At 39.6% G+C, this 25,183-nt stretch overlaps 1 protein-coding gene across 1 annotated transcript in view; it reads left to right on the top strand.

Moving 5' to 3' along the window:
* CCDC38 (coiled-coil domain containing 38) overlaps nucleotides 1–25,183 on the top strand; it is a 66,564-nt gene that overhangs the window by 22,262 nt on the left and 19,119 nt on the right. The window contains exons 5-10 of the mRNA XM_003906980.3: nucleotides 6,138–6,202; nucleotides 11,642–11,805; nucleotides 11,900–11,980; nucleotides 14,937–15,094; nucleotides 18,970–19,068; nucleotides 21,394–21,442. Coding sequence (XP_003907029.1) covers nucleotides 6,138–6,202; nucleotides 11,642–11,805; nucleotides 11,900–11,980; nucleotides 14,937–15,094; nucleotides 18,970–19,068; nucleotides 21,394–21,442 — 616 coding nt within the window. The remainder of the gene's footprint in view (nucleotides 1–6,137; nucleotides 6,203–11,641; nucleotides 11,806–11,899; nucleotides 11,981–14,936; nucleotides 15,095–18,969; nucleotides 19,069–21,393; nucleotides 21,443–25,183) is intronic.

The following is a 25,183-nucleotide window of genomic DNA, read 5'->3' as shown; positions in this document are numbered from 1 at the left end:
CTCTGTCACCTAGGCTGAAGTGCAGTGGTGCAATCTTGGCTCACAGCAACCTCTGTCTCCCGGGTTTAAGCAGTTCTCGTGTCTCAGCCTCTGAGTAGCTGAGACTACAAGCACATGCCACCACACCTGGCTAATTCTTTGCATTTTAGTAGAGACAGGTTTTTGCCATGTTGGCCAGGGTGGTCTTGAACTCCTGGCCTCAAGTAATCCACCCGCGTTGGTCTCCCAAAGTGCTGGGATTGGATGTGAGGGCGATCTGGCTGTGACATCTGTCACCCCATTGATCACCAGAGTTGATTTGGCTGATGTGGCTAGCTAAGCGGGTGTCTCATTCCACCCTCACCCCTCCATGTGCATCCCTCCCAAAGCTGCACCCTCAGTCAGAGAGGACGACCATCCCCGATAGGGGAGGACCGGTCTTCCGTCAAGGGCATACGAAGCTGCACTCCCCTGCTAACACCTCTAAACAAGCTCCCAAAGTGCTGGGTTTACAGGCATGGGCCACCATGCCCGGCCTAAAGTTTTAAAATCTATTAAAAAGACAGCTGTGTGATAAGTGCTGACAGATTTCATATATATTTTATTTAATCCTCAACAAAACATCGTTAAATATTTTTGCCTCCTCTTTGTGTCTGATGAAAGTGACTCACGGAGTCTGTCACTGATTCGAAGTCTCTCAGAGGGTGGAGAATTCAAGCCAAGAACTGTCTGACTCCAAAGCTTGTTGTTTGTTACCTCCCAATTAACATTATTAATGATCATAATAATCATTGTTACCATTATTAACTTTGAGAAATTAAATGATTACGCATCCCAATTGTATTTTTAAAATAATAGCCAGTAACAATTATTAAGAAATTACTGTGTGTTTTTGTAATATGTTACGTCATTTTCCTCTTACAACACCATGATGAAGTAGTGTATCTTCCCAGGCTTACTTATGCTTTGGTAATAAACCACTCCTAAATTTCAGTGACTTCCAATAACAGAGGTTTAATTATCCTTCACTTTCCGACGTGGGTGCTTTTTTCTGGGTCTTCTGCTGAAAGAACAGTTCCTGTCTGGGATGTTGCTGGAGTTACAGCAAAGTTACAGCAAAGGGAGAAAGGAGAGAAACAGGTGGTGGTTCTTGAAGCTTCTTCCTGGAGGCAACGTAAATCCCATCCAATCCCATTCCCTGGGCTGAATCTGTCAACATGCAAGCCTGACATCAACTTAGTGGGGAAACAGAATCCTCTCACAGAGAGGGGCAGCAAATATTTGGGAACCATAACATAATCAGCCATAGGCAGTATCCTCATTTCACAAATGAGGAAACTGAGGCATGGAGAGACGGTAATTTACTCATGTTCCCACAGCTAGTAAGAGGTGAAGGTGAAATGTGACCCAGGACGACGTGGGCCTCCTAGGCAGCACACGCTCACAGGTTACTTGGAAATATTGTTTCCTTTCTACTTCTATTTGCATTTTTTTGCTTTTATTATTACTTTTTGAGACAGGTTCTCACTTTGTCACCCAGGCTTGAATGCAATGGCATGATCATGACTCACTACAGCGTCGACCTCCTGGCTCAAGTGATCCTCCCACCTCAGCCTCCCCTCCCAAGTAGCTGGGACAAAGGCACACACGACCACACCTGGCTAATTTTTGTATATTTTTGTAGAGACAAGGTTTTGCCACGTTGTCCAGGTTGGTCTCAAACTCCTGGGCTGAAGCGATCCACGTACTTCAGCCTCCCAAAGTGCTGGGATTACAGGCATGAGCCACTGCTCCTGGCCCTGCTTTTATTACTATTTTTAATTGACCCCATAATAATCATGCATATTGATGGGGTACAGCGTGATGTTTCAATACATGTATACAATGTGCCATAATCAAATTGGAGTAATTAGCATATTCATCACCTCAAACATTTATCATTTATTTGTGTTGGGAACATTCAAAAGTCCATTCTTCTGGCTATTTTAAAATATGTACAAACTATTGCTAGCTATAGTCACCTTAGCACACTATAGCACACTAGAACTTACTCCTGTTGTCTAGCTGTGCTTGTGTGCTGTTAACCAACCTCTTCCTATCCCCCCACCCCTATCCTTTCCTGCTTCTAGTCACCACTATTCTGCTCTCTACTTCTATGAGGTCAACTTTTTTAGCTTAGAAGTGAATATTTAAATTCTTAAATTTTAGATTCAGGGGATACATGTGCAGGTTTGTTACGAGGGTATGTTTCATGATGCTGGGCTTTGGGCTTCTACTGACTGCATCACCAAGATAGTGAACATGGTACCCAATAGGAAATTTTTCAACCCTTGCTCCCCTCCTCCCTCCCTGCTTTAGGAGGCCTCAGTGTCTATTTTTGCTATCTTTATGTCCATGTGTACTCAATGTTTAGCTCCCACTTATAAGTGAAAACATGCAGTATTTGCTTTTCTGTTTCTGTGTTAATTCACTTAGGAGAATGACTTCCAGCTCTACCTATGTTGCTGCAGAGGACATTATTTTATTCTTTTTTATGGCTGCATAGTATTCCATGGTATACATGCACTACATTTTCTTTATCCAGTCCACTGTTGATGTGCACCTAGGTTGAGTCTCTGTATTCGCTATGGTTAACATTGCTGTGATGAACATACAAGTGCATGTGTCTTTTTGGTAGAACAATTTATTTTTTGGGGGGTAGGTACCAGTAATGAGATTGCTGGGTTGGATGATAGTTCTATTTTTAGTTCTTTGAAAAACCTCTAAACTGCTTTCCACATGGGGCTGAATTAACAGTGTATTCCCATCAACAGTATATAAGCATTCCCTTTTCTCTGCAACCTAGTTGTCTGTTATTTTTTGACTTTTTAATAATAGGCATTCTGACTGGTGTGAGATGGCATCTCATTGTGATTTTGATTTGCATTTCTCTGATGATTGGCAATGTTGGGCATTCTTTCCAGTTTATTGGATGTCACTTGTGTGTCTTCTTTTGCCTACTTTTTAATGTGTTTTTTTTTCTTGTTAATTTGTTTAAGTTCCTCATAGATTCTTGATATTAGGCCTTTGTCAAATACATAGCTTGCAAATATTTTCTCCTATGCTATAGGTTGTCTATTTAGCCTGTTGATAGTTTGTTTTGCTGCGCAGAAGTTTTTTAGTTAAATTAGGTCTGAAATGCCAATTTTTATTTTTGTTGCATTTCGTTTTGAGAACTTTGCCTAGGCCAGTGTCCAGAAGAGTATGTCCCAGGTTTTCTTTTGGGATTTCTTTTTATAGTTGGAGGTCTTACATTTAAGTCTTGAATCCCTCTTGAGTTAATTTTTGTATATGGTAAGAGGAAGGGGTCTAGTTTCATTCTCCCACATACGGCTAGCCAGTTTTCCCTGCACCATTTATTGAAAAGGGGATCCTCTCCCCATTGTTTATTTTTGTCAGTTTTGTTGACAATCGGTTGTAGGTGTGTAGCTTTATTTCTCGGTTTTCTATTTTGTTCCATTGGTCTCTTTTTGTACCAGTACCATGCTGTTTTTGTTACTGTAGTCTTGTAGTATAGTTTGAAATCAGGTAATATGATGAGTCCAACTTCGTTCTTTTTGCTTAGGATTACTTTGGCTATTTGGGCTCTATTTTGGCTCCATGTAATTTTTATTTTATTTTTATGAATTATTTATTAATTTAGAGACAGTGTCTTGCTCTGTCGCCCAGGCTGAAGTGCAGTGGCATGATCACAGCTCACTGTAACCCTGAACTCCTAATCTCAAGCAATCCTCCTGGATTAGTCCCATGAGTGGCTTGGACTATAGGCATGCACAACCATGCTCAGCTAATTTTTTAATTTTTTTGTAGAGATGGGTTTCTTGTTGTGTGCTCAGTCTGGTCTTGAACTCCTGGCCTCAAGCAATCCTCCCACCTTGGCCTTTCCAAGTTTTGGGATTACAGGCGTGAGCTACCATGTCCAGTCTGAATTTTAGAAAGATTTTTCTGTGAAAAATGACATTGGTAGTTTGATAGGAATAGCATTGAATCTGTAAATTGCTTTGGTAAGTGTGGACATTTTTAATGGCATCAATTGTTCCAATCCATGAGCCTGGAATGTTTTTCAATTTGTTTGTGTCATCTATGAATTTTTTCAGCAGCATTTTGTAATTCTGATTGTAGAGTTCTTACACTTCTTTGGTTACAAATATCCGTAGGTATTGTGTGTGTGTGTGTGTGTGTGTGTGTGTAAAATGTAAATGGGATTGCATTCTTGATTTGGCTCTCAGCTTGAATGTTATTGATGTATACAAATACTATTGATTTTTGTACATTGATTTTGTATCCTGAAACTTTGCTGAAGTTGTTTGTCAGATCTAAGATTCTTTTGATGGAGTCTTTAGGGTTTTTTAGGTATGGAGTCATATCATCAGTGAAGAGAGATAATTTGACTTCCTCTTTCCTGTTTGGATGCTTTTGTTTCTTTCTCTTGCTGGATTGCCCTGGTTAAGACTTCCAGTATTATGTTGACTAGGAATGCTGAGAGTGGAAATCCTTGTCTTGTTCCAGTTCTTAGGGGAAATGCTTCTAACTTTTACCTCTGTATGATGTTGGCTGTGAGTTTGTCATAGATGGCTGTTATTATTTTGAGGTATGTTCCTTCCATGCCTAGTTTGTTGAGGGTTTCTACCATAAGGGGATGTTGGATTTTATTGAATGCTTTTTCTGTGTCTATCGAGATGATCCTATGGTTTTTTGGGTTCAATTCTGTTTATGTGGTGAATCACATTTATTGATTTGTGTATATTGAACCAACCTTGTATTCTAGGAATAAAGCCCACTTGATCATGGTGAATTAACTTTTTGATGTGTTGTTGGATTCAGTTTGCTAGTGTTTTTTTGAGGATTTTTGTGTCTATGTTCATCAAGGATATCGACCTGTAGTTTTCTTTTTTGTTGTGTCTTTACCAGATTTTGATATCAGGATGATACCAAATTCATAGGATGAGTTAGGGAGGAATCCCTTCTCTTTGATTTTTTTGGAATAACTTCAGTAGGACTGGTGCTAGCCCTTCTTTGTACCTCCGGTAGGATTTGGCTATGAATCCATCTGGTCCAGGGCTTTATTTGGTTTGGTAGGTTTTTTTTATTACTGATTCAATTTCAGAACTCATTATTAGTCTGTTCAGGGTTACAATTTCTTCCTGATTCAATCTTGGGAGGTTGTGTGTTTCCAGGAATTTATCCATTTCCTCTAGATTTTCCAGTTGGTTTTCATAGAGGTGTTCATAATAGTCTCTGAGGATCTTTTATATTTCTGTGGGATTGGCTATAATGTTACCGTTGTCATTTCTGAGTGTGCTGATTTGGATCTTCTCTCTTTTTTTCTTTGTTAATCTAGCTAGTGGTCTGTCAATCTTGTTTATTCTTTCAAAGAACCAACTTTTTGTTTCATTGATTCTTTGTATGGTTTTATTTTTTCCTCTCAATTTCATTGAGTTCTGCTCTGATTTTAGTTATTTCCTTTCTTCTGCTAGCTATAGTTACATTCTTATTAAGAGATTTTATTTTATGCCACATTCTGTTGGTTTTTATGAAGCAAACATTATTGAAATGTAGCATATGTATAAATTTCCAGAATGAAAAAAGCTTGAAAGGAAACATTTGGTATTTTCTATTGCTAGATGGTAAAACTAGTTGTCATCTTTTCCTTTCCTGACATAAATTTGGTTTATGAGCCCAAAAAGATTTTGCCTAAGAGCTTTGGTTTTATGTGTAGATTGGCCAAACATTAAGATTTAAAATACTTCAGTCTTACTTGGTACAGAACAGTCTTAGGTTAGTTGTGTGACCTTGGATAAGAATTTTGACAGCTCTACACTTCAGGACCTTACAGACAGGATAGGGATAGTAGTAAGTACCTTATTCGGGTTGTTGTTAGGATTAATTGATGTGTTTAAAGTGGCTAATGAAGTTTCTGGAATATGATAGACATAAAATAAATTGTAATTACTATTATTAAATTAACTTGAGTGGTTAGGAAAAGGTTTATTTGAAGGCATAGTATTTTTAAAAGATCGGATACATACTGTAGAATAATTTAATTATATGGCTTTTATTTTATACAGCATTTTTAAGGATGATGCACAAACTTAACTCTATTTCAACTTTCTTCACAGGTTCAGACACAAAAAGGACTGTCCATGAATTTATTAATGACCAGAGAGACAGGTTTCTGCTCGAGGTAGTAAAAATAACTTTGCTCCCCTAGCCAAATGGAAGACTTCTTGTGTAGTGTTGTCAAATATTTACCTTGACATTTTGCTTTTCTATTACATGTCCCAAATATATTGGTTGAACAGGTTGGTTTTTTCATGTGTTCATTAATTTGAAAAATACTTACTGAGAGTTTACTATATGCCAAGCAGTAAACAAAGCAAAGACCTGCCCCTCAAAGGATTTACATTCTAATATCCCAGACAAGGTTTTTATACTTCCTGGAACCTATCAGAAAAATTATTCTAGAAAATATCTGGTTCTAGTTTGTTCCTTTTTCCCCAATTATCTCTCCTATGACCAGGATAGCACCTGAGATGCCCTGTTTAATGCAGCTTCTCCTGATGCTTTGGCTGAATATGGTGGGAATCCAAGCACTCTGGAAATTCAGACAATTCTAGAATCCCTCCAGCTTTCTTGATACCTACTCATATCAGGACAGTGTGCCAGGTCCCTTGTGGAGTCTTTTATAAAAAATGATAGAGGCTTTTTTTCCTGCCATCAAAAACTTTAACTAGAAGCCAAGTGTACAACTGAAAACATGATTATTTACTATGTCTATATGCATATTCATTTACCATAGGTAAAGCAGAGATGCCAAGCACTTAATGGGAAAATAATTACAAAATGAATGAATTGAACATTTTTATACCTTTATTGTCAAGTATCTAATAATCTAAAGATGTTAACATGTCTCAATTAAACTCTTTGATGCTAATGAGTAAATAACAATGTACTTGACTTTTCCTAATTTCACATCACACATTTTGGGGCATAAATTTAGTTAGTTAGTACTTCCGTACACTGCCAGCCACAATCAACATAAAATATCTCACTTAAAGTAACTAATAAAGTTATAAATCGAACCTGATGGCTTTGTTTGTTAAAAAGCATTTCCTGGGTATGAGTCTGGTTTTTATTATAAAGTCCTACTGACATAACAGATGTCCTAGGTAGTTTAAGGTGGCGCTTGATAGATACACTAAGATGTTAGGACATTTATATTAAATATACCTCATTTCCTTTCTTTGCTATATCCCTCCCTTCCTCAACCAGTTTGGTGAAGTGTCCACTTATCAAAAAGACTTGTACAGTCTATCCTCCGTATCCACAGGCTCAGCATCTGAGAATTTAACAAACTGCAGATCACAAATATTGAGAAAAAATGATTTAAAAAAACAAAATAATATAAATTTTGAAAAATTATGAAGTATAACAACTATTTATATAGCATTTACATTGCTATTAGGTACTATAATCTAGAGATTATTTAAAGTATATGGGAGAATGTACATAGTTATATGCAAATACTATTCCATTTTATATAAGGGACTTGAGCATCCACAAAATTTGGTGTCCTTGGGGATCCTGGAGTCAATCTCCTGTTGATGCCAAAGAAACTTACCAGATTGTATACTTTAAAAATGTGGAGTTTATTGGATATTATACCTCAATTAAGCTAGAAAAAAATTACGAAAATGATTCTACAATTACTCATCTTTTCTAACTATTATTTTTCCCTCTCTGCTGGATTATTGCCACCAACATACAAACATCCTACTATTTACCCCATCTTTTAAAACAACGCCACCCCAAAACTATTTGTAGTAAAAAATTCGACCTTGTCCAGAAAGAGTCTGACCTTTGCCCTTGACTTCTGGGTGGTAATCTATATCATACTTAATAAAGATGTCTTTCTTTAATGTAGAACTGGTCACATCTGACAGTCTTAGGGTGGGGGCTGGCCATCCCAGAAATACTAACAATGGGCCTTAGAGGTGGGGCTTTGGGTCACACTTAGAGGGTCTGGAGACTGGAGACAGATCAACCACATGGTCAACCAATCATACCTAGTTAATGAAGCCTCAGTGAAAACTCTAGACACTGAAGCTCATTTGTACTTCCCTTGTTGACAATATTCTGTGTGTGTTGTCACATGTAGATGCAGGGAGGATAATGCCTCCTAGTTCCATGGGGAGGGAACACTGGAAGCTTTGCATTTAGAATTCACTCAGGCTCTGCCTTATGGGTCTCTTCCTTTGGATGATTTCAATCTGTATTCTTTCCTTTTAATAAACTATACCCATGAGTATAATAGCTTTCAGTGAGTTTGTGAGTCCTTCCAGCAAATTACCAAAACTGACAGTATTTGGGGGAACCCCTCAAACTTGCAGTCAGCGTCAGAAGTGAGAGCAGTCTTGGGGACTACGATATGAAATTTTCAATTTGGCTAACTCTGGGTAACTTGTAATAGTTTTCAAAACCTGAAGTGGCTTCATGGCATCTTTATTTTTTTATTTATAGCAGAGTTGGGACATGAAATACCCATTTAAAAATTATTAACATTGACATATTGTGAATTTAATATTATAAACACTTTATGCCAATAAATTTGACAACTTAGATGAAATAGAGAGAGTCCTTGAAAGATGCAAACTACCAAAGCCTACCCAAGAAGAAAGAAATAAATGGAATAGTTTTACGTCTCTTAAAGAAATTGAACTTACAGGTAAAAATCTTCTCACAAAGAAAAACCTAGATTTATTGGTTAATTCTGCCAAATATTTAAAGAAGAAATAAATTTAATTTTATACTCACTGTTTCAAAAAAATGAGAAAGAGGGAATACTTCCCAACTCATGCTGTGAAGCCAGCATTACCCTCATATCAAAACTGGATAAAATGATTAGAAGACAAGAAAACTAAAGACCAAGATCTCTTGTGAGCATATATGCAAACATTCTGAACAAAATGTAACAAACCAAATCCAATAATACATAAAAATCATAATACATTATGACAAATTAGGGTTTAATCTAAGAATACAAAAGTAATTTAACATTTGAAAATGAATCCATGTAATACACATTAACAAATTAAAATTGAAAACCCATATGATTATCCCAATTGATGCAGAAAAACCACTCAACAATATCCAAAATTCATTCTTGATAGACTCTCAGCAAAGTAGAAAGAGAAGTTCCTCAACTTTATAAAAAGACATCTACTAGAAACTTATTACTAACATTATATATCTAATGGTGAAAGACTGAATGCTTTCCCCCTAATATTAGGAACAATGCAAGGATTTCCACTGCACCACTTCTTTTCATCAGTGTTCTAGAGGTCCTAGCTAGTGCAATAAGACAAGAAAAAGAAATGAAAGACATCCAGATTGGAAATGAAGAATTAAAGCTGTCTTTATTTACAGACAACATGATCCTCTCTGCAGAAAATCCGAAGAAATCTATTTTAAAACTACCATAACGTACGAATTATGGACCTAAAAAAATGGAGAGTGATACCATGTTCATTGATCCAAAGACTCAATATTGCTGAGATGCCAAATCTTTCCAGATTGATTTACAGATTAATTTATTTAATCTATAAATACAATCTCAATGCAAATCCCAGGAGTCTTTCTTGTAGAAATTGAAAGACTGATTCTAAGTTTTATACAGAAATGCAAAGGACCTAGTTTCCAGAGCTATGAAGCATCAAAAATGCTATCCTACTTGCAAGCTAAGAAGTTAGTCTGGTACAGTTTCATAGTTTCAATAGAAGACACCAGACTCCTGGGTCAGAAATAAAGAATAGTTTCTTATTTATAGCCATTCCACCCCTGGGAATTTATCCAAGAAAAATAAAAGCACATGTGCTCATAGCAACCTTATTCGAAGTAGCCCAATGGAGGAAACAAGCCAGATGTCTATGAACAGGTAAATGGGTAACCAAACTGGGGTACATCATCATAACTGATCACTACTCAGCAATAAAAAGGAATTAGTTATGGATACTCTACAACATGGATGACTCAAAATAGTTATACTAAGTTTATAAATCCAGACAGAATAATAGTTCATACTATAATTTCACTAGATAAAATTCTAGAGAATGCAAGCTCGTCTATAGTGACAGAAGACAGGTCAGTAATTGCCTGGGAAAGGAGTTGGGAAGGAGGGAAGAAGGGATGGATTACAAAGGGCATGAGTAGACTTTTTGAGGTGATGAATATGTTCATTATTTTGATTGTGGTGATGATTTCCCAAGTATATACATATGTCAAAACTTACCAGATTGTATACTTTAAAAATGTGGAGTTTATTGGATATTATACCTCAATTAAGCTAGAAAAAAATTACGAAAATGATTCTACAATTACTCATCTTTTCTAACTATTATTTTTCCCTCTCTGCTGGATTATTGCCACCAACATACAAACATCCTACTATTTACCCCATCTTTTAAAACAACGCCACCCCAAAAACTGTCTTTAGATATCAATTTGGCTAACTCTGGGTAACTTGTTAGTTTTCAAAAACTGAAGTGGCTTCATGGCATCTTTATTTTTTTATTTATAGCAGAGTTGGGACCCTCTTTAGATATCACATTACATACCATGGTTGTTATTACTTTAAAATCATCTCATTTCCATATTTTAAATTCATTTATATTATAATGTATGTGGCCTTATTTATGATTTTTTTTTTTTCCTGTATGGCATTAAAAACCCAAATGGGTCTGGGTGTGATGACTCACACCTGTAATCCCAGCACTTTGGGGGGCCAAGGCAGGCAGATTGCTTGAGCTCAGGAGTTTGAGACCAGCCTGGCCGACATGTCAAAAACCATCTCTACTAAAAATACAAAAATTAGCCAGGCATGGTGGTGTGCACCTATATAGTCCCAGTTACTTGAGAGGCTGAGGTGGGAAGTTTGCTTGAGCCTGGATGGTCGAGGCCGCAGTGAGCCAAGATCACCCCACTGCACTCCAGCCTGGGTGACAGAGCGAGACTCCGTCTCAAAAAAAAAAAAACAACAAAAAACAAAACAAAACAAAACAAAAATCACCACGTGGATTCTTATATTCTATACTAAAAAAATAGAAGGAAATAGCAGGCAGATGTCAAAGTTGTGTTTGGGGATCTAAATAGGCCTTTTTGATTACAGTTCGATGTGGTACCCTCGGGCTGGCTCCCAGGAATGCACCACTGGCATGGCAGAGTTGAAACTGCTTTCTCCCATGGTCTTCCTATTGGCAGAGAAGTTGGTAGCTTTTGTGACTGCAGACAGCCCAGTTTCCCAATTCCCAGAAAGTACTAGAGGGTAATACACTGTAGGGAATACCAGATGCATCTGCTCTTTGGAGGAATATGCAGCTATTTTTTATTTCTAGGGCAGAGCTCTTTTGGAATAACACTGACCCTCTCATAAAAGTAAGAGAGGGAAATTAGTCTCCCCTCTAATAATCCCCGAAAATAAAACTCCTTCAAGAAATAAAGCCCATTGCTCCAAGATTTAGGCATACTATTATTTCCAATACAAATGTTTACTTGCTGTGTATAAGACTGTTGAAATTACTAAAAATGTGGAATCATGTTTTTACACCTCTGTCTTCAATGCCCCTAGTATGCTTTGTCAACCAAAAGAAACACAATCAAAAAGTTTGAAAAAGACATAGCAATGAGGGAACGGCAACTCAGAAAAGCAGAGAAAAAGCTCCAAGATGATGCACTGGCCTTTGAAGAGTTCCTTCGAGAAAACGACCAGAGATCTGTAGACGCTCTTAAATTGTTAGTTTCATCACTCTGGCCAAACCCCTCTCACCTCTTTTGTTTGTTTGTTTGTTTCTAAGAAGTAAATTAACAGATCTTCATTGCTTTTCAGGGCAGCACAGGAAACGATAAACAAACTCCAAATGACAGCAGAGCTGAAGAAAGCAAGCATGGAGGTACAAGCAGTGAAAAGGTGAGGGTGGGTACAATCTTCTCGTGGCCAAATTTCCATGACCCATTAAAACCTGTTTATGCCAGGTAAGACCTAATAATCTTGATCATCCTTATCAGTTGATGATGTCATAAGTATGAACGAATTTTTAAAAATAAGTAACCTGTCCATCAAGCTTTGTTCCTGCCTGGGTATCAGGACAGTATGTGGCTTCTGGCTGGAAAGTCTCTCTAACTTGTAGATACAGAAGCAAAGAAATTAGTTGAAGCAAAACAATCAGGAATAAACAATAACTTACTGTCTAAGTGCCCTTCTTCATTCATTCATTTTTTTCTTTTTATATTTTTAGTTTAGTCTGGTTGCACTTTTTCATTCATTCTGAGACGTTTTTTCCCCCACATTTTAACATCTCTGAAATTGGGACTCATTCTACAATTATCTTACAATCATCATGGGCAGTATTTTTTATGTTTACGCTTACATAGTAGAAACTAGTATTGTTATTAAAAACTAAGATCTGCTGGGCACACTGCTCGCCTCTCAGCTCCTTTGGAAGTTGAAGCAGGAGGACTGCTTGAGCTCAGGAGTTCAAGTGAAGTCTGAGCAACACAGCAGGACCCCATCCCTAGTAAAAATAAATAAAAATTAAAAAGCTAAGCTCTATAAAGAGAAAAAAGTATTGGAGCAGGTGTTGGGTAAAATTGTACCATTTGCCACCCCTTTTCAAACTTGGATGTTTCCTTCCATGGTCAAGGAAACTCACCTGAATTAATTTTTTTTTTTTTTCCTTTGAGAGGGAGTTTCGCCTTTGTTGCCCAAGCTGGAGTGCAATGGCGTGATTTCGGCTCACTGAAACCTCTACCTCCTAGGTTCAAGCGATTCTCCTGCGTCAGCCTCTCAAGTAGCTGGGATTACAGGTGCACACCACCACGCTTGGCTAATTTTTTGTATTTTTGGTAGAAACGGGGTTTCACCATGTTAGCCAGGCTGGTCTCGAACTCCTGACCTCAGATGATCCACCCACCTCAGCCTCCCAAAGTGCTGGGATTACAGGCATGAGCCACTGTGCCCGGCCTAACTAATTTTAAGTAGCTAAAGAAGCTTCCTTCTGTCATCATTTTTGGACACTAATTTCATGATTCAGCAGACACTGTAGTGTTGGTATCAGGTCAATGCTAAACTTACTTTTCCTTGGTGAGAACTTGATGCTTACCTCTCCTCTAGAACTAGGTCCTAGGCTTCTTACATCCTTCAGACAAGCTAGTCTGAAATGAAGCAGAGTTGATTTCTCGGAAACCAACTGCACTAACAGAATGTGTGTTTCACATTCTGGCTACAGTAGGCTCTTCTATTTTAGGAGCCTAAAACTGAAGCTGCTCCAAGATGGAGCATTTCCTTCTCTCTTTCACCCCCTAATGCAATTAGAAGATTCTATCCATTGATAGAATGTTTCTAGAGCTAGAGTAGCAGCCTCTATTTTAGTGCAAAGTACTGCATTTATGCACACTAGCCACCGAGTTAAGCCCTCCAAACGGCCTTGCTGAAGAGAACTTTTGATCGTTTATGTGTCACATCATCCTAGAAAGGTGCAGGAGATCATGAAAAACAAGCCTGTAGTGGAGCGAGGGCAGCAGGTTCTCTACTCTCTTTATGGCTCGAGATGGCCCCAGGAGGCCTCCTCTACAGGTAGCGCTGGAAAGGGAAGGGGGCATCTTCTGAAGCTTTTGCTTGGAAGCTGTATCGTTCCAGCCAATTGTCACCCCGTGTTCTTTGTAGCATATCCGGGAGGATTTCAATCTAAAACGGAGGCAGCCATAGAAGGAAGGGCTCCCATCAATCTTCCAACTGGTGATACGTGAGGCAGCCATTTACTGACCCTTGAATATCACTCTCGCACCAGGGCTGAAGGAAGCCTGACAGATAGAAATATTAAAGCTGAAAACACTGATACAAAGTACTATTGATAAGAGTATTGGTGAGGGTCTGAACAACGAAGGCTCTGAAAGATAAAGGTTTGGAAGCTCCCTTTCAAGTGGGCCTTCTTTTGTTACTTTAACATCCCTCTCTGTCCACTTTGTAATGTAATTACTATAATGCAATGTGAAGCTGGGCAAAAGTTTTTGGTCCAAATCACTCAGTATTGGCAAGAGCTTGGGCATCTGAGTCAGACGGACCTGGGTTTGAGTACTGGCTCTACCATTTACATCTCCTTTCCAAGATAAGAACAATAGTACCTGTTTTAAAGTGCTGTCCTGAGGATAAGCATATGTCTGTAGTGTGTCCTGCCTACAGTAGTAGGTTCTCATTAAGTGTTAGTTTCTTTCTTCTCCTTACAAATGTACCACCTTTTGCTACTTTTTTTTTTTTTTAAGGAAGTTGGCTCTTGTTGCCCAGGCTGGAGTGCAATGGTGCGATCTCGGCTCACTGCATCCTCCGCCTTCCAGGTTCAAGCAATTCTCCTGCTTCAGCCTCCCAAGTAGCTGGGATTACAGGCACCTGCCACAACACCTGGCTAATTTTTTGTATTTTTAATAGAGACAGTGTTTCGCCATGTTGGCCAGGCTGGTCTCAAATTCCTGACCTCAGGTGATCTACCTGCCTGCCTTCTCAAAGTGCTGGGATTACAGGCATGAGCCACTGTGCCCGGTCCTGTTGCTACCTTCTAATTTCTCCCTATGTCTAAAATGAATACAGTGTTTCCCACAGAAATAATAAATAAGTCGAGTAAAACTATCATGTCTATTCTAAATGTGTGCGTATCCTGGGACATGTTTTATTTAAACAGCATTCCTAAAGTTTTATTTCATCTCATTTCATATTTCACTGAAGCCCATATTTTTATGGCCATATTTATCCTTTTTGATAATTAAATTATTAATTCAGTACACAATCAAGAGCAAAAATTTTGTAAATTTTTTTTTAATGAACATGCTTTCACACAGATATACCTAATCATATCTTTGTTTCTTTTGAGTAGTGAAATAGCAAAAACAGAATTCCTCCTCAAGGAGTACATGAAATATGGTTTTTTTCTGCTGCAATTGTCTCCAAAACATTGGCAAATCCAGCAAGCACTAAAAAGAGCACAGGCATCAAAAAGTAAAGCCAATATCATCCTTCCAAAAATATTAGCAAGTAAGTTACTTATTCTCGACTTCCATGAAGTGAATATTCCTAACTCCAAAATCATCTGCTTCAATGTTTTTTATTTATCTAAATAGATTTTTTTTTTAAAAAACAGAACCTAAACAAAGATTTTCACTATATCTGTTATTGTGTATCATTAATTTGGAAACTTGGGCTAATTTCAGATATAAAGTGCCTTTGTCCATTTGTGTTGCTCTAGAGGAACAGTTAAGGCTGGGCAATTTATAAAGAAAAGCAGTTTATTTGGCTCGCAGTTCTGCTGGCTGTACAAGAAGTGTGGTGCCAGCATTTATTTCAGCATTTATTTAATTATTACGTCAGGCTGCTTCCACTCATGGCAGAAGGGAAACGTGTACAGAGACCACATGGTGCAAGGAGAAGCAACGGTGAGGGGAAGCAGGTGCCAGGCTCTTTTCAACAAGGAGCTCTTGTGGGAACTAAGAGAGTGAGAACTCACTCATTGCTATCAGGATTGCACCAAGCCATTCACAAGGGGTCTACCCCCATGACCTGAGCATCTTTCACTAAGCCCCACTTCTGACACTGGGGACCAAATTCCAACATGAGATTTGGAGTGTAGCATAAAGCAATAAAAATATATGCATGGGGGAAAGATAAAATATATTATTTTCAACTGATATGGTAGCATACCTAGAAATCCCCTCTAAAACCCTGAGAGGCTATTTGATTTTATTAAAAGATTCTGTAAACAGACACAAAGTCGTTTATGTGGCTTTTTCTTTCTTTCTTTTTTTTTTTTTTTTTTTGAGACAGAGTCTTGCTCTGTCACCCAGAACTGGAGTGCAATGGAGCAATCTCGTCTCACTGCAACCTCTGCCTCCCAGGTTCAAGCGATTCTCCTGCCTCAGGCTCCTGAGTAGCTGGGACTACAGGTGCGTGCCCAGCTAATTTTTGTATTTTTAGTAGAGAGGGAGTTTCACCATGTTGGCCAGGATGGTCTCAATCTCTTGACCTTGTGATCTGCCCACCTCGGCCGTCATTTATGTTTTATTAACCTAAGTAAACTAATATTATTAATTAGAAAATACACAAGAAGGTGGGACATGGTGGCTCATGTCTGTAATCCCAGCATTCTGGGAGGCCAAGGCAGTCAGATAACTTAGTTTGGGACCAGCCTGGACAACATGGCAAAACTCCTTTTCTACAAAAAGCAAAATATTAGCTGGGCATGGTGACACGCACCTCCCAGCTACTCAGGAGGCTAAGATGGGAGGATCACCTGACCCCAGGAAGTCGAGGTTGCAGTAAGTCATGAGTATGCCACTACACTCCAGCCTAGGTGATGGAAGTGAGACTCTGTCTCAAAAAAGAAAGGAAGGAAAGGAGAAAGAAAGAAGAGGAGGAGGAGAGGAGAGGAGAGAAAGAAAAGAAAAAAAACGAAAAGAAAAGAAAAGAAAGAAAAGAAGGAAATTAAATCTAAGAAAACAACCTGTCTCAAAAAAGAAGGCAGGTAGGCAGGCAGGCAGGAAGAGGAAGGAAGGAAGGAAGGAAGGAAGGAAGGAAGGGAGGAAGAAAGGAAAAGGAAAAGAAAGAAAGAAAGAAAGAAAAAAGAAAGGAAAGAAAGGAAAGAAAAGAAAAGAAAGAAAGAAAGAAAGAAAGAAAGAAAGAAAGAAAGAAAGAAAGAAAGAAAGAAAGAAAGAAAAAAAGAAAGAAAGGAAGGAAGGAAGGAAGGAAAGAAAAAAGAAGAAAGGAAAGAAAGAAAGAGGAAGAAAGAAAGGAAAAGAAGAAAGAAAGAAGAACAAAAGAAAGAAAGAGGAAGGGAGGGAGGGAGGGAGGAAGGAAGGAAGGAAGGAAGGAAGAAAGGAAGGAAGGAAAATATACAAGGAAATTAAATCTAAGAAAACAATAACCTTAATGTGTGTGACCTGGAGATTTGAGAAATAGAAAACTATGTAACTATGTCATGTTTTCAGATAGATTGATATGTAAAGTTGCCAAATTGTCTAAAACTAATGTATAATTTTATGGAATTTTAAGTAAAATGTTACCAAAAATGTGACAGGGAATTGGGTCTTGGGTGGGGAGAGCTTTGCACAATGATCCAAAGGTTCATCTAGAAAGATAAGCAAATACTTTTGAATTAGGAAGGTAATGGGAGGAAGATTACAAATCCTTTAAAACTGTATATAATATATTATCATGGAATCTCAGGAATCGAAACAGTCATGTACTGGCATTAGGTCAGCTCAGCGGATCAGAGAAGGGCCCCATTACATATTTATAAGAATGTAAGCCAGGTGCAGTGGCTCACACCTGTAATCCAAGCATTTTGGGAGGCTAAGGAGGGAGGATTGCTTGAGCCAGGAGTTTGAGACCAGCTTGGGCAACATACTGAGACCTCGTCTCTACAAAAAATTTAAAAATTAGCTGAACATGGTGGCACACAATTGTAGTTCTTCCACTAGGGAGGTTGAGGTGGGAGGATTGCTTGAGCCCAGGAGAAGGATGTTGCAGTGAGCCATGATGATGCCCCTGCACTCCAGCCTGGGCAAAAGACAGAGACCCTGACTCAAAAAAAAAAAAAAAAAATTTTAATAAGTGAAAGCGGGGTCACAAATCAAGGGGATGATTTGCACTTTCAACTAACAGGACCAGACTTATCCTCTTGCCTGAAAAACTGGATAAACATATGAAACAGGAATTTTCAGACATTGGACATCAAACAGCAAAGTAGATTGATCCCTTGGAGAGGGGAAACCAGTGAGGTGAGCCCTAGGATTGCCTCAGCTTACTACCTGGAGAGAGTTTCCAGGATGCAGTGCAGGGATGGGAGCCAGGGGCAGCCCAGCTGAGAACTGACGCCACTACTCCAGGATAGGAGCATTTACACCCCAGAAATTGGCGGACTACAAATCAGGGGGCATTTGCTTTCTAGAGAGTTAGTTGTTAAACATTTACCAACACACCACTAATGGGTTCCCTGCTTGGTTCCCTGCATCCCTCACTGTGCTGAGTGTGATTAAATTAGGTCATATGTGTAAAGTGTTCAGCACATGATAACATTTGGTTAAAGCTAAATGGTGTTGCACAAGAGAAAAAACAAGTGGGTAAAAAAAACCCAAGAAGTATTTGCATTTAGCAACTTTAGATTTAGTCCTTCTTGGGCCAGGTGCGGTGGCTCAATCCTACAATTCCAACAATTTGGGAGGCCAAGGCAGGCAGAGTACTTGAGCCCAGGAGTTGGAGACCAGCCTGGGCAACATGGTGAAACCCCATCTCTACAAAAAACAACAACAACAACAACAACAACAAAAAAATTAGCCAGGCATACTGGTATATACCTGTAGTCCCAGCTACTCAGGAGGCTGAGGTGGGAGGATGGATTGATCCCAGGAGCTCAAGACTGCAGTGAGCTGTGATGGTGCCACTGAACTCCAGCCTGGGTAAAAGAACAAGACCCTGTCTCAAAAAAAAAAAAAAAAAAAAAAAAGATTCAGTTCTGGGTTCATCATCTAAATAGAGAATGTTCAGACACTAGTTAAGTCTGTCAGTCCAGAGGCTTGAATACCTAACATTTGGGATTTTAGGAGTTACAACAGAAGGATGTTGAAAATGGATATGTCCTAGCGCCCTACTGGTCAGTTCTCACACCTTCTCCTATCCCAGAGACCAGTCCTTACTATCTGCATATTATGTTTGTATATTACCATCTGCATATTACGTTTGCATATTGCCATCTGCATATTATGTTTGCTGGTTGATGATGTCTCCAACTTATATTTCTGTCCCTGGAAGTTTTGACAATAACTCTATCTTCAGCCTGAGACAAAGCTCTCTTTCTCAGCAGTGTTTTTTTCCCCCCATCTTTCTTTTTGTCTCTCCTTTTCATTTTCCATTTCTAGAATTATCATTACATTCGAGTAAAAAGGAAGGCATTCTTGAGGAGTTTGCGGGGACAGCCATCCTTTCAGAAGATGCTTCTCAGGGAAGAGACAGCCAAGGTAAAAGTAGATTTGGGACTCATGAAAGTAAAACCTGAGAATGTCCATTTCAAAGTGGAGACAGGACTACAAGCCAGCCTGGAAAATGGAGGGCTGTGTCCACCCCACCCTCAGTCCTAGCAGCCAGGGGCTCCGGTTCTCTCTCTCATGTTATCACAAAACGCCGAGAGGTGCACGAGTGGACAGAATAGGCAGAGAATCAGAGGAAGAGGGTCCCTGAAACCTCCCCTGGCTAACCAGCTCATGTCCTGAAGTCCTTCCAAGCTGAGGCGCCTCGTTTCTCTGGCGCAGGCCTGCCTTCTGCTGTTGACAGGCCCACTCCCAGGGCCCAGAAAACCAGGCCATTTGCAACCAGGTGACTGCCTTTGGCCAGTGATTCAGAGAATTAACCCTTGGGAAAAGGATTAATTTAGAGCAGAGGTAGCTCTAACCTACCCACCATCAACTCCAAGAAGTCCTTCACTATCACCGTCCCTCCCTGGTGGAATGACCCTCCTTCTCCCGCTCTGCATCACAAATTCAGACCAGAGATTTGGCCCCACTGGGCTGTGCTATCTGGCCCCAGTGTTTTGGTGTTGTTTGGCTTGGTGGCCAATGTTTAAAAATCAGCACATGTAGGCCAGGCATGGTGGCTCACACCTTTACTCCCGGCACTTTGGGAGGCTGGGGCAGTGGATCACTTGAGCCCAGGAGTTCAAGACCAGCCTGGGCAGCATGGCAAAACCCCATATCTGCCAAAAATACAAAAATTCGCTGGGTGTGGTGGTGCACGCCTATAGTCCCAGCTGCTCGGGAGGCTGAGGTGGGAGGATCACTTGAGTCCAGCAAGTCGAAGCCACGGTGAGCAGTGATGGTGCCACTGCACTCCAGCCTGGGTGACAGAGTGAGACCCTGTCTCAAAAAAAAATAATAAATAAATAAAGTAAAAATAAGCATATCTCATGAAAAAAAATCTGTATTTCTATCTTCTCTTGAAAACCACAAGATTTGACGTCTGGGATCAAGTTGGGAACTTTCCCGTGGGAGGGGTCTGATCTCTCATGTTGCTTTGTCTTTATTGGGACCACTCCACTCCTTTACCTGCCCTGCCCTGTATCCATCCGAGTTTGCAGCCCCTAATACAGGCTGACCCCTGGGGACTCCTTTTCTCCTGTATCCTACTATCAACCTTGGAATGTATTTAGTGGTGGGATAAAGGTCAGGAATACAAGTTGCCTGCCCAGAAATGACCCTGGTATGAGCCTGAAGCATTGTGCATCTGGCCAGCTGATTGAAAAGTAAACTCTTGGGCTGTGAGGCCACTTTGGCTCACTTTAAGACATATTATTTTGCCTGTTGGAGGATCTAGAGTAGGGTGTGGGGGCAGGGGTGGGGTAGAGGGAGTGGGAGGTGGTGTCAATGTTCTCTTCTCTTTGAAATTTTGAATATAGAAGTTTCTCAGTTTAAATAACACCTCTTAACAATACTTTCTAGTAGTACATGTTAGGGTACCAGCTTAAAAGCTGAGATAGGCCCGGCGCGGGGGCTCATGCCTGTAATCCCAGCACTTTGGGATGCTGAGGTGGGTGGATCTCCTGAGGTCAGGAGTTCGAGATCAGCCTGGCCACCATGGTGAAACCCCATCTCTACTAAAAATACAAAAATTTGCCGGGCATTGTGGCGGGCACCTCTAATCCCAGCTACTCGGGAGGCTGAGGCAGGAGAATCGCTTGAACCTGGGAGACAGAGGTTGCAATGAGCCAAGATCGCACCATTGCACTCCAGCCTGGGCAGCAAGAGCAAAACTCCATCTCAAAAGAAAAAAAAAAAGCTGAAACAATAATTTAAGATGGTGACGGGACCCATCTGGTTGGTTCTTCTTCATCCATTTTTTCCCCTTCTTTCCTTTACTCACCATGTATTTGTTGGAGACATAAATATTTCAGGTGCTCTTCAAGACCCCACGTACACAAACACAAATAGTACATAGTTCTGCACTCCTGAACTACACACTATAATGGGGTGAGTGATATATAGTTATAGACAGTGAGGGCTTTGGAGGGAAAAGCCAAAAGTGTGATCTCTCCCTGAGGCATTTAGAAGAGTGTGTGCCTTTCATTTTATTCTTATGCGTGCAACTCAGTTTCAATAGAATAAAAGACCTCCAATTTCTATGCAATTATTCCAATAATAAAATAATTTTTTTAAAATAAAGAAGTAATGGGCATGTCTGTGCAGAAAAATGAATACCTTGCCCCAAGTGCATGGGCTTATTTCTAATTCCACGTTATTTCTCTTCACTCCACCATCACCAACGGCACGGCCTCGCCTGGACATTTCGAACAGGAAAGCCAAGCAGAATCCTGACTCGCACCTCAGAGAAAATCAAATCAAGGTACAGTATATACTTGACTAACTCCCTTGGGAACTGGGAATGGTTTTCAGCAAATAACTTTTAGCCTTTTCTCAACATCTATGTCATGTATCCATAACTGTTGTAAGAGATCCTGGAGGCAGTGGTGCCATCTCTGTGCACTCCTGAGATCTCACAGGCCTCTCTCCATTCTTTGTTAAGTATCTACAGCTATTATTTGCAGAAACTATCTGCCCCCTTGCATCTTGGGTCTTTGCTTCTCAGAATCCACTGCCCTATTTTTTATCAGGCTATTCTGCTAGCCTGTGTGTTTGCAGTTTCACCATGTGATTCAAAATTGCCGCAATTAGGATCATAAAGTATTTTGTTGTTGTTGTTTTCCCCCCTCACTTAATTGTTCGCTCATTTGTACTCATTATTTCAGAAGTCACTCATTCTCAACCCTTTCTACCCCAAGACAGCTTCTTTAAGAAAATATGTTGATGCCTGGATTGGGTACACCAGCCCAGAGGAAGGGATCTGGGCCAGCATCACAGTATCATGACAATCTCTGAGGAAAACAGAAACATTTTGCTGTGAATTCTAGGCACCCTCTGAATTCTGGACATCCGCTTCTGTGGCACTTGGCAATTGCTATTTTTTGTAATTAAATGTTCATTTTGAGATCGTTTTAGATTCACACACAATTGTAAGAAATAGTACAGAGAGACTTCATATACCCTTTACCCAGTTTCCTCCAATGGTATCATCTTGCAAAACTGTAGCACAATACCATAACCAGGATATTGACATAGATGCCATCAAATACAGAACATTAGCGCAGGGTTCTTCATGTTGCCCTTTTATAGTCACATCCACTTCCCTCTCCCACCTCCCCTTAACCCCTGGCAACCACCAATGTGTTCTCCATTTCTATGATGGTGTTATTCCAAGAATGTTCTATAAATGGAAATCTACGGTATGTAATCTTTTGGGATTGGGTTATTTTGCTAAGCATAATTCTCTGAAGATTCACCTAAGTTGTTTGGTCTATCAGTAGTTGGTTCCTTTTTCTTGTTGAGTAGTATACTATGGTATGGACGTGCTGTAGTTTATTTGCTCATTGGAGACCATCTGGATTATTTTGAGTTTGGGGATATAATGAATAAAGTTGCTAGCAATATCTTTGTTCCACCTTTTGTGTGAACATAATTTTCACTTCTCTGGAATAATTAGAATGTAATGCCTGGTTGGGTGGTAGACGCGTGTTCAGTATTTTTTGTTTTTGTTTTTGTTTCCTTTTCGAGATGGAGTCTTGCTCTGTAGACCAGGCTGAAGTGCAATGGCACAATCTCCGCTCACTGCAACCTCCACCTCCCAGGTTCAAGCAATTCTCCTGTCTTGGCTTCCTGACTGGGATTACAGGCGCCTGCCACCACGCCCAGCTAATTTTTGTTATTTTTAGTAGAGACGGGATTTCACCATGTTGGTCAGGTCAGTCTCGAACTTCTGACCTCAGGTGATCCACCCGTCTCGGCCTCCAAAGTGCTGGGATTACAGGGGTGAGCCACCACACCCGGCCACATGTTCAGTTTTTAAAGAAATTGATGAATTGTTTCTCAGAGTGACTATATCACTTGACATTCCCACCAGCATTATTTGTGGGGTCCAGTTTCCTCATATCCTCAACAGCATTTGGTGTTTGCACTGTCTTTTATTTTAACTATTCTGTTAGGTATTAATTTGATTTTCCTAGTAGCTAATGGTGTTGCGCATCTTGTCGTGTGCTTGTTTGCATCTTTATATCCTCTGATGAAATATCTATTCATATCTTTTGCTCATTTTCTAACTGAATTGCCTTTTAAAAAAAACTGTTGGATTTTGAAAATTCTGTATATAATTAGATATTAGTCCTTTGGGGATATGTGGTTTGCAAAGAATTTCTCTAAGTGTGTAGACTGTCTTTTTATCCTCTTAATAAGCTCTTTTGTAGAGTGAAAGTTTTAATTTTGATGAATTTCGAGTTATGAATTTTTTCTTTTATAGTTCATGCTTTTGGTGTCAATTCTAAAACATTTTCCCTAGCCTTAGACTCAAAGATTTTTTTCCATATTTTTTCTTAAGTGTTTTATAGTTTTACGTGTAAGTTTGTGATCCATTTTCCATTTTGAGTTAATTTTTGTATAAGGTGTGAGGTTTAGATTGTGGTGATGGTGTTTTTTTGCCTGTGTATCTCAATTGGTCCTGCACCATTTGTTGAAAGGGCATCTTTCATTGAATTGCTTTTGCACCTTTGTCAAAAATCATGTAAGCATATTTATTGGGGCCTATTTCTGGATTCCCTATTCTGTTCCATTGATCTATGTAACTGTCCTGCCACATGATCTTGACTACTGTAGCTATTACTTTTTTATTTTTATTATTTAATATAGGCAAGGTTTATTACGTGTGATCTTGATTTCACATACAAAGTTAGAATGGCAATTACACTTAAAATTAACTCATTAAAACGTGTAAATATCACAGTATAGATATGTTATCCAAAATCCAAAGGTAGTGAAACTGGTAACATACTGCTACTTATCTTTGGACAGATACAACCATAGTATTAATGGAACTGTTTCCCAGACAAGTATGTACCACTTGCTCCCATGCCTTAGGGAGGAGAGGATGTTATAACACAGGCGGTATTGATGCAATGACTCGTGAATAGTTGTTCCTAATTAACACTGCTAAAATTAGGTTCACATGTTTCACTTTGTGTGGGAGCTGATGACTCTTGTTCTTCTGTGTTTTGAGTGATATCTTTCAAGGTGTTGACATCAAATCCACTCATTCCAAAATGCATCACAGATGGGAATTTAAGCCTCTTTACAAAGCAAACCACTAGAAATTATAGGTAGTATGCAGCACTGATCTGTAACTGATCTCTGATAATATAGCAACATCATTTCTTTGGAACATAATTTTCTTGATCCTACAAGAAGTGACAGGATAAGAAAACTTATAGTTAAATGGCAACAGTCTTGTTACAGGACAGTTATCTCCCAGGTGTATGTCGCTGGTTTTAATTTCTGTGTTGTTATCAAAGGGCCTTATTTTCATTCTGACTAACAATCAATTATCAGGACACGTTGAAACTATTGCAAGTCAGACAGTGACCTAGGCCATCAGTAGTCAACTCAGTCATTGCTGCAGTCCAGTGTCTTCTTTATCCACTGAAGATCTGTGTCTTAGGTCTGGGTTGAGTCCAGAAGAATTCCAAAACAATAGAGAAAACAGGAAGGACCTGCCTAAGAGCACAGACGTCTTCATTGCTCCAGATTCCAAGACACAACACAGGGAACAGAAAATGGCCTGTAGCTATTAGTCTTAAGGTCAGGGAGACTTCTTATGTAATTCCTCTTTTTCAAAACTGTGTTGGCTATTCTAGCTCCTTTTTCTTTTTATATAAATTTTAAAATAATCTTATCTACATCTACAAAAAATCTTTCTGGAATTATGATGGGAATTGTGTTAAGTCTTTTTATGGGTTGAATTATGTCCCCCACAAAGATAAGTTGAAATCCTAACCCGGCCGGGCACGGTGGCTCAAGCCTGTAATCCCAGCACTTTGGGAGGCCGAGACGGGCGGATCACGAGGTCAGGAGATCGAGACTATCCGGGCTAATACGGCGAAACCCTGTCTCTACTAAAAAATACAAAAAAACTAGCCGGGCGAGGTGGCGGGCGCCTGTAGTCCCAGCTACTCGGGAGGCTGAGGCAGAAGAATGGCGTAAACCC

Source organism: Papio anubis, chromosome 9 (genome assembly GCF_008728515.1).
Source record: "Papio anubis isolate 15944 chromosome 9, Panubis1.0, whole genome shotgun sequence".
In the NCBI taxonomy this organism is placed as follows: Eukaryota; Metazoa; Chordata; class Mammalia; order Primates; family Cercopithecidae; genus Papio; species Papio anubis.
This window is presented reverse-complemented; position numbering and strand designations above follow the sequence as displayed.